Consider the following 17,916-nt stretch of genomic DNA (forward strand, 5'->3'; position numbering starts at 1 on the left):
CCAGATGGGCGCCGGGACGGAGAGCACTGTGTGCAGAGCTAGTCCTGCATCTGCAGGGTCCCTCCTGGCAGGCGGGAAGGCTCCAGCCTTTCCCCAGGACCCTGTCTATCTGGGAAGACAGCCTCGGGCACCTTATGGAATTTTCCAGCATCCTGAAGACCGTGGGGGTGGTGACCGCCTCCACTCACATGAGCCCTGGGGCACAGATGACCAGAGGGTGATAAGCACCAAGTGACAGTCACCATGGGCACGGGTCCATCTGTGTCTGGGCCAACACTGGCTCTGGGCTGGGGGCAGGACAGCTGGGGACAGTGCTGGACAGTGCTGGGCAGTGCTGGCTGGGCAGGCTGGTGGGGGCGCCACTTGCCACGGCTGCTTTTTGTCCTGGCACCCCGTGCCTCTTGGTCTCCACAGCCCCCTTGGGCGCATCCCTCCGGCACTTCTCCAATTCCAGGAGGGCTGCCCTCTCCCCTCTCCGGCAGACCTGGTGCGTGAAAACTGCAGCCAGTTCAGGCCAGCTGAAGGTCCAGTGGCCGTGTTTGCCTTGCACGTGGTCTACCCGTTTGATCCCCAGCATCCCGTAAGGTACCCACGAGCCCCACCTGGAGTGATCCCTGAGCACAGAGCCAGGGATAGCCCCTGAGTGACACGGATATGACTGAAAACAAAAGCCCCCAAGTGGGGTACACTCAATCCTGACCTTCGGGAACAGTGGCCAGAGAGAGGTCAGTCCCAAGGGCTGCCGGGAACTAGGCCTCAGGACGCCCCTGAGGAGTTGCTCCTGGGGCCCCAGAAATGAGGGTAGTCACGAACAGAGCCCCCCCACGTGCCCTGGCAGGGAGCTCGCCGGAAGGAACCTCTGCTTCCGGGATCGAAGAACACGAGCAGCCAGTGACACGAAACCGAGGCCACTCCACCCAAATTCATCCCATGTCACGGCTCGGGGCAGTTTTTCTTTTATTTATTTTGGGGTGCAGAGGGTCCAACCCAGGGCTTCACACTATCAAAACCAGTCCTCAACCACTGAGATGTCCCTCAGGCCCTTCCTGTGATTCCATTTATCAAAACTCTACAAAGCAACGTTATTAACCACAGCTGCATGGGCATACACAACATATATACACACACGCGCACATGCAAGCACACACACAGGCACACACACGCACACGCACTCACATACATGTGCGCGCGCGCGCACACACACACACACACACACACACACACACACGGCTGTCCCCTCCACAGGTGCCTTGGGGGTGAGACAGGTGTTTTCCAACACCGAGCAGAGAGCAGACTGCCTCTCTCTCTGCTGTGGGGATCCCGTCGCCTGATGGCCCCACTTCAAAGACAACATGAGCACCACCCCCCCCATCCCACCCCTAATCTAACTTCTTTGAGGAATAGACACCAACCCCTGTGGCTACTCCTGTTTGCTGGGAGTCCTCCCCTCCTGGGGGGCGGGATAGGGGCTCCCTCTGTGGCCCTGCCCCCTTGGGTGTGGAAAGGAACGAAACCTGGGGTGCCCAGATTCCAGCAGAACAGTCCAGAAAGGTGGTGGTGACAGTGACCACCTTCAGGTCAAAAGCAGGTCCTGAGCGGGCGAAATGTTCTCCAAAGAGCCACTTTGCCCCGCTGCCCACGATGGGCCATGTCAGGGAGACGCCACAACTACAGTGCGTGGGGGGGGGGAAGGGCTCTGCCCTGCGGGGGGCAAGGCTGGATGGTCTGGGCCTGCTCAGAGCCTGGCCAGCAGCACCAGGGGTTCATGGTGAGAGGGGGAGGGCAGGCTTTGGAGCCAGCGGGGGCATCTCGGGGTGGGCACCTCTGGAAAGGAAGGGAAGCTCCACCATCCGAGAGGACTTGCTGGGTGGTCTCTGCTTCGGGGAGCAGGCTGTCCGGGAGAGGGTATCGTGGGCCAGTGGGCCACCCAAAGGCTAGACCACAAGTGTGACCCCCCCTACAGTGTGTGTGTGTGTGTGTGTGTGTGTGTGTCCACGGGGCGCCAGCCTCTGCCATGCGTCTCTCCATCCTATAGAATAGCGCCCACTTTTCTGCAGGGCCCTGGGTCAGGGTAGGCTGTCCCAGCCAAGGTCCAACCCCTGAGGCTTGGGCAGTCCCCAGTTCCCAGCGCTGGAGGCCAGAGTGAGAGCTAGCAACCCCCGCCTGGATGCCACGGTCCCCTGCTCTGGGCTCGGGCCCATCGCAGCACCAAAGTGCAGGCCACCAGACTCAAGGTTCTCCAACGATGCAGCGTAGCAAGGGCAGATGGCAACCCCACCAGCGCCCGGTCCTCCCCCGCCCCACCAGACAGGCTCTCGCACAGAGCTCTCAGCCCTCGCTCCTGGGACTGTCCCCCACGTGGTGGCCTGGCGTGGCAGGCGTGGGAAGGGCTGAGCTGAGCTCCTGGTTACCCCCCGCCCCCACCCCCTGGGAGCCCCGCTGGAGGCTGGGTTAGGTTCTTTGTGTCACACACTCCCTCCCAGCCTCCCTTCCCCCCTGGCAGACAAGTGGAATTTTCCAGCTCGGGGCTCAGGGTGGGAGGGGGCGGGGAGGCGGAGAGTTGGGGGGGGGGGGCGGCTTTCAGAGCCAGCCGCATGCATCTCGGGGCGCTTCGGTAAAGGTAGGAAGGATCCCCCCCCACACACAGAGAGAGGGCAGCCCCGACACCGACACCGCAGCAGGAAAAGCTCCATTCCTTGTTCCTTTGTCTACCTGCCTCAGGGGCCACTATCTGGCTCCCTCAGCACATCCTGGGGCCCAAAGGAGGTTCTGGTGCCCAGAGGGGAGGAGGGAGGAGATGAGGGCTGGCCTGGACGGGGCTTGGGGGGGGGCAGGGCCACGAGATGCTGGGACAGAGAAGCCAGGGAGGAGGGAGGCGTCTCCCCGAGAGCGCCAGCGCCAGCCCGGCAGGAGTGACGAGCAGGGAAGCGAGTCAGTAAAATTCCACTGATTCAGCCTGAGCCAGTTATTTTTATCATCCTGCTTCCCCGTAAACAGAAGGGCATCGCGCACGTGGGTCGAGGGGGGGGGGGGGGCAGGGGACCATACCAGTGCCTGGCCACGGTTCCCAGCCCCAGGGAGGGGAGGACAGAGGACAGCGATGGAGCCATGCAGAGCACCGACCCTCACCTGCTGTCCAGCAGTGCAGAGGTGGGGCAGGAGGGGGCATCCTAGCTGGACCTTCCAACCCCATCAGGGAGCTCTTGGCACACTGGCCATGTGGCTTTCCAACTGTCCCACGGCTGCCCCGGAAATCCAGTCCCTCCTGGGGGAAGAGGCACGCAATCCGGGAGGGAAAGCCAGGAGACGGGCGGCTGATGTGGGACTGAGAGGGCGGGCGCTGTCACCTCTATCCCCAGGGGCCTTCCTGAGCCCTCATGGCCTCGCCCACAGAATGGATGAGACAGACAATAGACATAACCCCTTGACAGGGGGCTCTTCCAAGGCTGCCCGGCTCGGAGCAGAGTCGGGGGGGCGGGGGGGAGGGGGGAGGCCTCTAAATTCACACCACCCAGGGGACAGCTGACAGGGGGCAGCAACTGCGCCAGGGAAAGGGGTGCAGAGGCATCATAGGGATCAGAGACAGTCCTGTCCTGAAAAAGTGAACCCTCACCCACCCCGCCCCCAAGCTCCACCGGGAGGCCTGGTGGAATACACAGCGGCCAGCACTTGAGGACGTACTCCTGGCTCTGTGCTCAGGGCTCACTCCTGGCTCTGTGCTCAGTGCTTACTCCTGGCCCTGTGTTCAGGGATCACTCCTGGTAGGCTCGGGGAACCATCTGGGATGCGGGGGGGACCAAACCGGTAGAGCCGGGTGCAAGGCAAGCGCCCTCTCCACGGTGAAATGGCTCTAGCCCCTCTCGTAGTAACACTTTAAAACGCCGCCCAGCTGTGGAGAAGTGGCCTGCCCAGCTTCTGTACATCACTCTGGGAGCGTCACCCTCAGGGACTCTGGTGGGGCAAGTGAACTCACAGATTCACACGTTTCTGGGAGAGAGGGGGAAAAAACAGTAGGAACTGACCATGTTAATGAGTTGGGCATATAATGACCACATCTGGAGTAGGGGGCAGGCATACATCTGATATACCAACGCACACCAGTGACCCCTTCAAGTCACTGGGACACTCTGTTCTCACCTGTCTCTGGCTTACTCGGGCTTGTGAACAGGGCGGCAAAAGCAGACATCTCGGAAGTGATTGCAACAGGGAGGCGAGGTTCAGTCTGGGCAGGTGACCCTGTAGGCTCCCGTGTGCCCCACACAGTCAAATCCTAGAGACTGGAGAACCTCGACAGTCGCCAGCACCCCCTGGAGGGCTGGAGAGAGCACAGTGGGCTGGAGTCCAGTGAGAGGCTCGGGTCTCATTCCCGTCACACCCGACGATCACAGGGTTACTCCTGGCTCTGCACTCAGGAATTACTCCTGGTGATGCTCGGGAACCATATGGGATGCTGGGAATCAAACCCGGGTCGGCCACGTGCACGGCAAAAGCCCTACCACTGTACTATCACTCTGGCCCCTACTGAAGCATCTTTGACAATTCCTTTAGCCATTCAGCTGTCAAGCCATGCATAGCACAAATCACTGCTGTATGCCTGCTAAGGGGGCAAGCTTCAGGGTTGTGGCTGAGGTAAAAGGGGACCAGGCTGGAGGGAAGACCCCTCAAGTGGGGGGATTGCTGCTGGAACATCCAATGCCCAAATCAACTGGACTATGAACAATCCGTAAACCACGGTGTTTAAATAAAGTATTAAGATATATATATATATATGTATACTAAATAAAAAAATTTTAAAAGGGGAGGGCTCTTGCACCCCACACCCCCAAATCAGTGCCTCCCCAAAACTACAAATGCCTGTTACATTTGACATAAATATAGGCCTGCTGAAACAGCGCTGCAAACATCTGAAAGGCTGCACCAGACAAGGTTCAAATCCCCTGTTTCAGGGCTGGAACTATAGCACAGCGGGTAGGGCATTTGCCTTGCATATGGCTGACCCGAGTTCGATTCCCAGCATCCCATATGGTTCCCTGAGCACCACCAGGAGTAATGCCTCAGTGCAAAGCCAGGAGTAACCCGTGTGCATCTCTGGGTGAGACCCAAAAAGCAAAAAAAAAAATCCCTTGTCCCTTCTTCATCACTCCCAAAGTGCGGGCACGCCCAGGGCCGAGCACCCCAGCCACGGGAGACACTGACTGCGTGTCTCTCACACCTTCACCAAACCAGCCAAACGCCCAGTACAAACCCCTGCAGGGTGAATGGCCGGGCGGGAGCCGAGGAAACATCGTCTGCCCTCTGCCTCCACTGTGCGAACCATCACCCCTCACTGCCAGGGGGCAACTAGCCCGACCCCACCTCCGCTGGGCACTGAGCGGAAGTTCCGTGAAGACGGCTGGGAAGTACAATCGGAACAGAAGGCAGTGCAGTGCGGTCAAATAAAACTGGTAACAGAGGATGCGCCGCTGAAAGGCGTCTCGCCCGTTTATCGGCTAATGTGCATTAGCTACATCTAGAAGGGATGAGATGATGTAAGACTCCTCACATCACACACACACACACACACACACACACACACACACACACATGCATACATACACACTCATTCCACTTCCAGGAGAAGCATATCCATATGACTAGTGATATGACTTGTGACTCAATGATCACCCTTTGATAAAGAACACAAATTTATCACAGAAAAATAAGCTGAAAGTGACTGGAGAGATGGTACAGTGGGCAGAGCGTTCGCCCTGGCCTGCTGTGGACCCGGGTTTAATCTCCACTACCCACATGGTCCCCAGAGTCCCACCATGAGTGATCCCTGAGTGTAGCAGAGCCCTGAGCATGCCAGGTGTGGCACCCAAACAGAACAAAACAAACCCAAAAACCCAGGAAAAGCAAAACAAGCTTGAAGTAAGAATCCCCTGGCTCACTGGACAATTGAAATCCCCGACTGTGTCTCCACTTAATGGGTCCATATAACACACCCGGGGACGTCGCTTCTCTCCCCTGCAGGGAAGCCCAGAAGGAAAAGAACCACAAACACAAGCCCAACGTGAAGATGAGTGATGGGACAGCGACACACTCCCTGCAGGCCCGGGAAGGTGGGGCGGGGGCTGTCTGCGGCGGTGCAGGGCCAGGACCTTGCGCCATCCACCCAACCCGGGACATTAGCACCACCTTGCTGGACGGGGCAGCCAGACACCTGGAGACCAGACATGAGGCTGGACTCTGGGCTGCTGGTCACACCAGGCTGGGGTGAAGCCAAATCCTGCACCTGGGTAAGGGGCCGCTGGGGGCCCGGCCTGGATTTACAGGATCCTTGGAAACACAACAAGCCCATGACTCAGAGCCCTCCTCGCCATTCCCCCGAGCCGCCGCGTGGGGTGTGGGTAAGGCTCAGAAATGCTGCCCGGGTGACCTCCAGCCCGCCCCCCTCCACTCCCCTCCACACGGCCAGCCACGATGCCTCCCATGTTGCCTAGCAACGCCTCCCACACACTCTTCAGGGGTTACTGGCCGGCAACCAGGGGAACCGATCAAAGAACGAAATATGCACGGTGGGCCTCGAAGGCCAAGGACACGCCTCCCACCCCACAGCATGCGCACACACATGCACACATGCACCACACACACATCCCCCTATCGTGGTGTGCAGTGTGACTCTGCTCAGGCCAGTGCTGAAGCTCATTTCAGCACCAGCTGCGAATCACAGGCACCTGTCCAGAGACACAGTTGTAGTGTGCCCGTCCACAGAGCCCCCAGCTGCAGCTGGACGCCAGCCCTGCTGTCCAGAGCCCTGTCATTCTCAGGGTCTTCCTGGGCCCATAACTGGTGGGGGCTGGGTGGAGAGCCATGTCCTGAGACCAGCATCCCAGGCGCTGCAATCAGAGAAGAGAAAGGACAGGGGTCTGGGGGGCGGGCAAGCGGGGAGAGGGAGGCTGGGCCCGGGAACTTTCCCCACCAGGCTGACACTGGTCTCAGTCCCTATCGCCTGCTCCCTGGAAACACAGTGACACGGGAAGGTTCTTCCTTCCAGCTGGAAACCCGGGTCTGACAGAGGTGCCGTTCGGGATGGCAGAAGCTTGGAACCTACCAACAAACTGGCCTCCCCAGGATTAATAGAAGGTGCGGTGCTGCTACCCGGCAAAACCCTTGGTGACCATAATGAGAAACTGGCTGCGTACCATTGAGGTGGGGGGGGGGGTAGGGCGGGGTGCAGAAGCACATTACAAACCGAAATGAAATAGTGGGGGGTTGGAGTGATAGTATAGCAGAGAGGGCATTTGCCTTGCACACGACCAACCTGGGTTCAATCCCTGGCATCTTATATGGTCCCCCAAGCACCACCAGGAGTAATTCCTGAGTGCATGAGCCAGAAGTAACCCCTGAGCATTGCCGGGTATGACAAAAAGCAAAAAACATAAAAAAATAAAAAACCACAAAACGAACTTGTGTTCACTGTGTGGAACGGGAAGGCCTTTTCCTCATGTATGACGGACTTTGGCTATTGGTCCATTCTGGCTGCAGCAGGAAACTGTTATTCCCAAGGGCCACAGTGAGGAAGGGGCCCGCACGACGGCCAGGACAGGCCCCGGGACCAGAGAAAAGTCGCCCACACTTCAGCAGCTCGGAAGCCCGGCGCTCCCCGCCTGCTTACCTGCCGTCTGCACCCTGGGACCATGGCTGCATGGGCTGGACCGGCTCAAGGTTGGTGTTGGATTCCACCAGGCACATCCCGGATGTGCAATGACAGTCATTCTCCAGGGCAGACGGGGCCTTCAAAAGGCTGCGCAAAAAGGGCCTTGCTCTTTGCTTATTAAAAAAAAAAAAAAAAAAAAAAAAACTGAAGTGTGATAGGACAGGGCAGAAGAACCGCAGAGAGCTCAAGGGTTGGAAGGGAAGTCCACCCCGACACATAGTGGATGGTCATGGAGAGTATCATGCTAAGTGAAATGAATCAGAAAGAGAGGGACAGACACAGAAGGACTGCACTCATTTGTGAAGTATAAAACAACATAACATCAGCCTGACACCTAAGGATAGTAGATACACGGGACAGGTAGATTGCTCCATAGTTGGAAGCCTGCCTCATGAGCTGGGGGAGAAGGCAGCTGGAATAGAGAAGGGATCACTAAGTCAATGAGGGTTGGAGGGGTCGCTCGGGATGGGAGATGTGTGCTGAGAGTAGATAAAGGACCAGACGTGATAATCTCTCAGTATCTGTATCGCAAACCAGAATGCCCAGAAGTAGAGAGAGAGTGTGGGGGAAATTGTTTGCCATGGAGGCAGGGGAAGGGTTGGAAAGGGGGAGTATACTGAGGACATTGGAGGTGGAGAATGTGCACTGGTGGAGGGATGGGTGTTTGATAACTGTATGACTAAAACTCAAACATCAAAGCTTCATAACTGTATCTGAGGGTGATTCAATAATAAAAAAGAAAAGGGCCTTTCTCGCAAAGGGGTCACCAGCCACTTACCCTCCCCGGCTGTGCCGCTGGCTGTGGGCGCGCATCTTGTAAGGGAGCGCGCGCTCGCCCAGGTTCTCCAGGGCCCGCACGATGGCCCCCCGGTCCAGCAGGGCTTCCAGCGTGCGCTTCAGGGCAGCGGCCGTCTCCGGCTGGTTTCCGTGGTTTGTTTTCATTTTTAAAAGGGGGGGAGAGAGAGAGAGAGAGAGAAAAAAAAAGAGAGAGATACCACATTAGGATCAACAAAACCCAAAGAGATCACTGCCCGATGATCTGGTCCCGATCCTAACAGCTCCATGGGCAGAGAAGGTCAGGGAAGGAGTGTCATGGGGGTGGAAGGGCTCAAAAATTAAAATGGAGAAGAGACATCTGCACAGCCACGGTCCCTACAGCGCCATACACAAGAGCCAAAGGCTGAAAGCAACCTGAGTGTCCGAGCGTCGGTGGCTAGATAAAGAAACTCTGGCACAGGCACACCATGGAATATTACTCGGTCGTGAGAAAGGAAAGAGTCATGAGATTTGCTGCGACAGGAAGGGACCTGAAGAGTATCGTGCTAAGTGAAGGCTGGTCAGAGGGAGAGAGACCAACACAAAATAATCTCTCTCATATGCAAGATAGAGAGAAATGTAATGGTGGAATAATAAATACCCAAAGACAATGGAAACAAGGAACATGAGAACCGGTATTCAGTAAGAAACACGCCACTTGAGGAGGCTGGAGAATAGGACAGGTATAGGCTGATAGGGGAATGGGATGGGGGCGGGGGGGGGGAAGGAAGGTGACTTCTATGATGAAGGAGGATTCAACCGGGATGAGAAGATGGTGCGGGAAGGTGGAAGGTGGTAACGTGTGATGGATAAAATCCCCTCAGCAACGGTAGTGTAAACCACAGTGCAAAATTTTTAATTTGGAGGGTGCAGGGTGGTTGGGGCCATACCCAGCAACGCTCAGGGCTTACTCCTGGCTCTGAGCAGAAGGATCACTCCTGGTGGGCTCAAGGGAACAGACGGGGTGCTGGGGACTGAAGTCGGATGCTAGGCAAGTGCCGTGTGCCTGCTGTGCTATCACTCCGGCCCCAGCACAAAACCTCATGAAAAAAAAAAATTTCTCTCATGGAGGCAAACTGGTAGGTGGGAGGCATTTGGGGGGTGGGGGGAGTGTGGTGTCGAACCATTACATGCCTAACCGTGAGCAATCACTTTGTAATTTCATGGTGACTAAATTACAAAAAAATAATAATAATAATAATAAAATAAAAATTGAAAAGTGTGGTAGGACGGGCTAGAAGGACTGCAGAGAGCTCAAGGGTCGGAAGGGAAGTCCACCCCAAGACACAGGCCTCAGGAGTGGGGTGTGGCAGGGATGAAGCAGCGTCTGAGGATGCTGTGGCACAGGGGGGAGCCCTGCTGCCAGCCTGGAGCCCCCACCCCCAATTCAGATGTCAGGGACAGCGCCTCCTCCTCAGCCTCCTGCCTGCTGGTCTCCCCTCAGCACCCCTCAGCACCGAGGGATGGTCCTTAGCCACTGCCTTAGCCACTGCCTTCAGAAAGATTTACAAATTTCAATGTTCAGCAACATTATAGCGGATAGGGTGTTTGCCTTACACCTCATGGTCCCAGGTTCAATCCCCAGCATCCCCAGCTCATCTGGGAGTGATCCCCAAGCACAGAGCCAGGAGTACGTCCTGAGCACTGTCATGTGGGGCTCAACCCACGGCCCCCCAAAAGAAAGAAAAATGTTTATTATTTTCCATTGCACACTGTAGCCCACTGGGGATTTTAAAACTTTCTTAACTGGAAACTGTTTATATATTTAACTGACCTTGTAATTACACAGAAATTTTCTGAAAAACAATAAAAACAGGAGTCGGAACTCCTTCCTTTCACCCCAACTCAGTAAAAAGATCATCGAGCCCTGGACGATTTGTCTATAGCTCCAGTCAACGTGGAGTCAGTTTCTGTCACGTTTCCTCCATTCACAGTCATCTCCACATTTCTACAGAACGCTCCTTGCTACCAGCAGAGTAATATTTCATTTCACCAAAATGGCCCTTTCTTAACCTGACGCTGCATCAATTAACTTATGATATGGTAGACGAACAGTTTGTGCAAGTGAAGAATGGATACTGTTTGCAGACTCCCGATTATCTACTCAGGTCATAAATTTTAATCTGTTTTTCCCAGATAAGAAAAAGGACAATCTCTCAATACCTCTTTGTCTTGTTTAAATTCCAAGGAGAGTGTTTATGGTCTGGAACACACAGCACCCTCTCCTGAACGAAGAGCCTTGTGAAAGAAAAGGTTTTCTTCTATCCAAAAAAGGGGAAAGCTACCTAACAAGAATGCAACTTAGGAAATTATCAAAGCACATTTTGTTTAACTTTGGTATGTCAGGGTCAAACTGCAGACGGCTTCAAGGGCCTTATTTATTTCACCATAATTTCAGATGACCCGACGACTTAACAAGAAGAGGCAGAGGTGGACAGACTCTGTCCTGTTTATTCGGGGAACATGGCTTGTCCCACAGACCTTACTTCATCCCCCTAAACCAAGGAACCCCCCAGAGGCTCCATCTAGCTCGAGCTCTGTCACGCATCAAGTCTGACCGGCATACCACCAGCCCACGCACTGATACAGCGTGGACGGCTGCTCCCATGCTCACAGTGCATCTGTGATGACGGCAGAGATGGTTTGGCCAGCACAGCCTAAATTATTTACTCTCAGGCGAGCTCTCTGCCCCACACAGTAACTGGCCAGGGAGTGTTGGCAAGGCCTCCATCCATGTTTCCTACAGCTACCTCGTGGGAGACGCTACATCGGGGGTCCCGAGTTCCAGGCAGTAGGTCATCCCCGCCCCTCAGTCCAAGCTGGGTCACCATGCAGGCAGGCATATAGAGACAAAGACCTATGGCATGGGGCTGAAGAGATAGCACAGCGGGTAGGGCATTTGCCTTGCATGTGGCAGGCCAGGGTTCGATCCCCAGCATCCCATATGGTCCCCTGAGCACTGCCAGGAGTGATTCTTGAGTGCAAAGCCAGGAGCAAGTCCTGAGCATTGCTGGGTGTGACCCAAAAAGCAAAAAAAAAAAAAAAAAAAAAGACCTATGGCACATGGGTGCGGACTCCTTGGCGATTCCCCAAAGTTCCCCTCCATCCACTAGGCCCGGATCCTGCCCATGACGCAGGCTGCCAACCTGGGCCTCAGCCTCCTGTGCGAAAACCCGAAATACAAAGTCCTGGAATCAGCACGTGTGTGATCGGGGCGGGCGGGGGCCAGGAGGGCGGCTCTTCTCACTCCCTCAGCTACTCGAGTTGTAAAAACATATGGTCCACAAGGCGCAGAGAGCCCCGCCGCCCGCAGCTCAGGATGGCGCGGCCCTGCAGCGTTGCCCTCGCTCCAGCTCATCTGCGAGGGGGTGTGCGGGCCCTCAGAGAGCAGCGTCCCCCCCTCACTTTCCCCAGCCTCCCAAGTGTGGGTGACACTGTTCTGCCAAGGCTCAGACTGGGGGGAAGTGGGAAAGGGGGGAGCACTGAGAAGGAGGGGCTTGGAAGGTTCACATGGGGGGGGGGGGGGTGTTAAAAAATAAAAAAGGAACTGAAAGCACCCAGGAATGAGTGGGAACTGGGAAAGAGATACTGCAGAATGAGCTCAATTCTCCTCCTTCACCGCACATCAGTAACTTCCCCTACACACACACACACACACACACACACACACACACACACACACCAGGAAAGAGAGATTGCAGAATGAGCTCAATTCTCCTTGAATTGAGTAACTCCCCATACACACACACATATACACACACACAGACACAGACACAGACACACACACACACACACACACACACACACACACGGGCAAGCGGGGGCAGGGTCAGGAAATGGTACAGGGGACGGGGCATTGCTGGACGTACGCAGGCGAAAGGAGAGGTCTGTATGCTGGGGCGGGACCTCGCCCGTCTCCTTAACGGTAAACTCTTTCGTCTTACCCTTCCTCATCTTGTGGGCTTTCACACGACACTCAGGAGAACCCACTCTCGCACTCGCCTCCAGAGCTGCTCCTGCAGCTCGCGTCTCAGCAGGAACTCGCTCTTGCTTTGGAAGCACACGGGCACGAGGGCGAGCCTGCCACTGCCGTCTGCACCCAGAGCCCCAGGGAGGGTCCCTGTGAAGCTCACGCCTGTCACGGCCCCCTCCCCCTGCTTTCCTTCTTTCCCTTTTGGGGTCACACCTGATGAAGTGCAGAGCTTACTCCTGGGCTCTGTGCTCAGGAATCGCTCCTGGCAGTGCTTGGGGGACTCTACAGGGTGCCGGGGATCGAGGCCAGGTTAGCTGCGTGCAAGGCCAACGCCCTCCCCGTTGTACTATCGCTCTGGCCCTTGTCAGGCCCCTTTTGAAAACTGATGGTGTGGAGATGCTGAAGGGCCAAGTTTCCAACCCAGGGAGCAAAGAGGTGGGACATATAAAGGGAATACAACTCTTATTAGAACACCACATCCTGGCCCCCCTCAATTAATTCCCTCTCCTGAATTCCCTTTCACCATGCCTTCTCATTAAGGTTACCGAGACTAAGAATCTAGGATCACTGATGAAGGTCTGATCTAACCACAGGTAGCTTCATCCCAGAAGAGGGCTTTGTCAACAAACCTACCCCCAGAGTCCAGGATGCATGAGCCACCCCACCTGAGCAATTCACACAAGGGAGCGTCGTCTGCCACACGGGGGCCTTCCCTGCCTTTAAGTTGCCACCCAACCAAGAAAGGTCCAAACCTGAGAAAATAGAAATACTTCTTCGGAAAAAAAAAAAACCACAACTTTTAAAAAATCTTGGCTACATTTTGACCTCAAGGTATAATCTCCTTTCTGGACCCTTCGGGCTCCACGGAAAGATGGCTCAACGGCTGAGCATGGGTTTTGAAACACAAGCAGTCTAACCCCTGAGCACCACTAGGACTGAACCCCTAAGCCACAGAATGGGGAGCAGCCCTGCAGTACCCTGGGTATGGCCCAAAAACCAAAAAGAAAATAAAAAGAAAATGAAAGAAAACTTTGTTTTTAAAATTTCCAGAACAGGGTCGAAGCGATAGTACAGCTGGCAGGGCGTTTGCCTTGCACGCGGCCCACATGCGTTTGAGCCCCAGCATCCCATATGGTCCTCTGAGCACGGCCAGGGGTAATTCCTGAATGCAGAGCCAGGACTTAACAATCCTGAGCATTGCAGGGTGTGACCCAAAAGGCAAAATAAATAAATAAATTTCCAGGAACATTCCAGAGAGAGTGAGTGTCCCTGGAAATTCTGCCTTGAAAGTCCTCATGCCTGGAGCACTAGACCAGTGGGTGGGGCACTGGCTTTGCACATGGCTGAACCAGGTTCAATCTTCAGCAACCCCTCTGGTCCCAGGAGTGACCCCTGCAGGTGTGGGGGCCCCCTACACAAGAAACGAGAGTCTGCAGGTGTTTGGCTAGATACTGTGTGTGTCCCCTGAGGGCGCGCAGCCAGGCAGACCTGGGAGGCAGGCACAGATAACCTCCACCTGCAAGGCCTGCACCCGGCCACACCTGGGCTGGGTTTCAAACTCCACCAAGAAAATTCATTCAGTGGGAAATGACTCACTGCAGTTTTCATGAGCCAAAATCAAAAAACCCTTTGGCCCACAATTCACAATACTCCAAGCAACGAAGGACTGGAAAATGATAAAACCCAGAAGCTATTTAAAAAATTATAATATCATCTAAATCATGCCTGGACTGTCTTTAAAAGAAAAGAAAAAAGAAAAAAAGTAAAGCTACAAATATTTTTTTGAATGGGATTACTCACCAATTAGACTACAACCTATGCACTAAGGAATTTGTGGAAAGTTACTTTTGAAGGTTTGGGTTAAACTTTTGGGTTACACCTGGAAGTGCTCAGGGATTACTCCTAGCTCTGTGCTCAGGGATCACTTCTGGTGGTGGGCTCCGGGGACCATATAGGGCGTAAGGCAAGTATCCTACCTGCTGTACTACCACTCAGGCCCGGTCTTGAAGGTTTTTGAGGTCAAAGAAAAAACATATTGGCGTACATAACTGCGCTATGAATTTATCTACGAAACATTTAACAGGTTATCTGTAACAAGTAAGGATGGAGAAATAGTACAGTGGGTAGGGTGCTTGTCTCACACGAGGTCAATCCGGGTTCAATCCCCAGCACCCCATATGGTCCCCCAGGCCCCATCAGGGGCGATTCCTGAGTGAACAGGCAGGAGTAATCTCTGAGCACTGCCTGGTGTGGCCCCAAGCCCCAAACCCAAAAAACCAAACACGGAGTAACCGCCGAACAGTCTTAAACAGATTTCAGTGGGGGAGGGGTCCAGTAGGTAGTTCAGGTGGCGGAGGCCAGGCCTTCCCTGTGTGGAGCCCCGAGTTCGATTCCTCAGCATGGAGCAGCCACCTGAGCACTGCTGGGTACCAAACCATCAGGCTGAGTATTGGGTCCCCAGGACTTGTTCCCGAGGGCTCCAGGCACCGCTAGGGAAGCCTCCCCACCAAATATAAGTGGGGAAGAGGAGGAAGGCAGCAGAGAAGGCCACCAATATAATGTATTAATTATAAACATGATAACCGTCACCAGTTACGTACGTTATATACATTATAATGTATCCGAGGCAGTTGGAGGGAGCTGAAACACAGGCAAGCCCTTGGTCCCACTGCCACCCAGAAGGTTCCAGAACAGTCACACCAGGGCCATTTCTTACGGCTGGGCAGAGTATTTATCTGGAAACATTCCTCCATTTTTATTTTTAATGAATCACCGTGAAGTGTAGTTACAGACTTACAAACTTCGATGATTATGTTTCAGTCATACAATGATCGGGTACCCATCCACCCCTCCACCAGTGCCCATTCTCCACCATCAATGTTCCCAGGATCCCTCCTGCCCCCCCAACCATGCCCCCCACCCCCGCCTCTGTGGCAGGCACATTTCGTCATTCTCTCTCTCTCTCTCTCCTTTTGGGTGTTAAGGTTTGAAACATGGGTACTCAGTGGCCATCATGTTCGGTTCATAGTCTACTCTCAGCACGCATCTCCCATCCCGAGCGAGCCCTCCAAGCATCCTTTACTTGGTGGTCCCTTCTCCATCCCAGCTGCCTTCCCCCCAGCATGTGAGGATGGCTTATCTGGAAACGTTCCTCTGCAGCTGTCTCCTTCCAGACAAGCAGTTTCCAGCTGTTCCCCGGGGAATCCAAGGGCATGGCTGGGCCCTGGACAGTGCGTGTGGGGTGGGAGCGGGCCGGTCACATGGCCTGGACACACCACGGGGCCCAGCAGACCCAGACAGAACCACGGCCTCCTGCCAGAGGGGAAGCACCCCTGAAGGGGGCAGGGGACAGAAAGATCCCCGGGGTAGGACAGACGTGGGTCCAGTGCTCAGAATAAGCCAACCCTCCCTCCCCCCAGCACACACAGACTGAAAGCAACTTTTCCCTGTCTAGAACAGGTTTCCTTGTCTTCAAAGACCCTCATACATGGCCGGGCTGTTGGAGGCCTGTCCATTTCCAGGGGACAACTGAGCGGTAGACATCAGTGTAAGAATGTGTGTGGCCAGCTGTCAGGGAAAATGAGGTCGTGAAATCTGCCTATAAATGGATGGACTTGGAGAGTACCATACTGAGTGAAAGGAGTCAGAAGGAGAGGGACAGACATAGAATATAGAATGACTGCACTCATTCCTGGGATATTTAATTATATCACGGTCACGGTCCTCCCGTTGTTCATCGATTTGCCCGAGCGGGCCCAGTAACGTCTCCATCGTGAGACTTGTTATTATTGTGTTTGGCATATCGAATACATCACGGGTAGCTTGCCAGGCTCTGATGTGCTGGCGAGATACTCTCTGTAGCTTGCCGGGCTCTCCGAGAGGGGCGGAGGAATCAAACTTGGGTCGGCCATGTTGGCTGCGTGCAAGGCAAAAGCCCTATCGCTGTGCTATCGCTCCAGCCCATTTAATTATATATAATTATATATATATTACATATATAATTATACACATATATGTACACACACAAACACACACACACATATTAGCATGAAACTAACATCCATGACCAGGGAAAAACGAGGCTAGGAATGTGGACAATGGTTGGAAATTACCACAAGGGTGTGGGGAGTGGAAGGCAGTTAAGATAGAGGAGGGTCCTTTATGACAACACTAGTTGGCAATGATCACCCTGGACAAGAACTGAGCGTTGAAAGCAGGTAAAGGGACATACGTGATAACCGTTCAAGCATCGGTACTGCAAACCATAATGCCCAAAAGGAGAGAGAGAAGAGGTGCCTGCCACAGAGACAGGCTGAGGTGGAGGGTGGTTTTGCAGGGGGGAGGGGGAGGGGACAAGAAAACCAGAGACCCTGGTGCTTACAGTGGTGGCGGGATGGGTATTGGTACACTGTATGACTGAAACCGAATCAGGAACAGCTTTGCAATGCTCTATCTCACGGTGATTCAATAAAAATAAAAATTAAAAGACAAGAAAAAAATTGTATGCCTCAACTGGCCTTATCATGGTGGGCAGATGGGGTGTGTGTGTGGGGGGGGGGGGGGCAGAGACAATCACAAGCCCTGGTGGGGGGTGTGGGGTTGGGAGGTTGTGAGCGTGAAACCCTGCCATGAATAGTTCTGTCACAGTGCCATAAACGGTTTCCCCTCTCATACGGCCCCTGAGGAACATAAGGACCTGCCATGCCCTTCCGCCAAGGAGCTGGCTGTGGAGACAGCACCGAGTTAGCAGAACAGGGAGCAAATGAGAACAGGGAGCTGTCCGAGTAGCAGGCAGCCGAGCCAACACACTGTCCTCACCAACTCAACAGGGACATTTAAAAAACAAGGATGCTGGGGCTGGAGCAATAGCACAGCAGGGAGGGTATTTGCCTTGCACATGGCTGACCTGGGTTCGAGTCCCAGCATCCCATATGGTCCCCCAAGCAGGAATAATTCCTGAGTGCAGAGCCAGGCGTAACCCCTTTGCATCGCCGGGTGTGACACATGGTCGCCCCCTCTTCTCGTAACCTGGGTGTGTCACAGGGAGGGGACACAGCTGTACACTAAGACCATCTCCTCAAGCACCATGGACTTATCTGGGACCCCCCCAAAGAATACGCAGGATGACATTTCTCTCCCACCTACTGTGGACTTGACTGGCCCGAGCGTTCTTAAGTTCTAGAATAGGCACTAGCAGTTTTCTAAGGGTTGCGGGCTTTGGTGAACAAGGGCAAGGACCACCATCACTGAGGATGCTGGCCGGCTTCTCATCCCTCCTAAGAGATAGGACGAGCTGCAGAGCAGGTGACAAAGGCGACTCCGTTATTATTAACTTCCCCTCCGACTCTGATTTAAGCGGTAAGAAAGTTCCGCTTTCCCCCCTACTTGAGAAGGGCGTCCCTCCCACAGGTGACTGGAGAGGTCGCAA

The 17,916-nt window shown here is 54.5% G+C and overlaps 1 protein-coding gene across 1 annotated transcript in view; it reads right to left on the bottom strand.

The window, feature by feature from the left end:
- The window catches only part of MRPS6 (mitochondrial ribosomal protein S6), a 66,286-nt gene that overhangs the window by 9,501 nt on the left and 38,869 nt on the right, over positions 1–17,916 (bottom strand). Inside the window, exon 2 of the mRNA XM_056109269.1 lies at positions 8,478–8,617. Within this exon, the coding sequence (XP_055965244.1) occupies positions 8,478–8,617 (140 nt within the window). The remainder of the gene's footprint in view (positions 1–8,477; positions 8,618–17,916) is intronic.

Source organism: Sorex fumeus, unplaced genomic scaffold (assembly GCF_029834395.1).
Source record: "Sorex fumeus unplaced genomic scaffold, SorFum_2.1 ptg000265l, whole genome shotgun sequence".
NCBI classification, from domain to species: Eukaryota; Metazoa; Chordata; class Mammalia; order Eulipotyphla; family Soricidae; genus Sorex; species Sorex fumeus.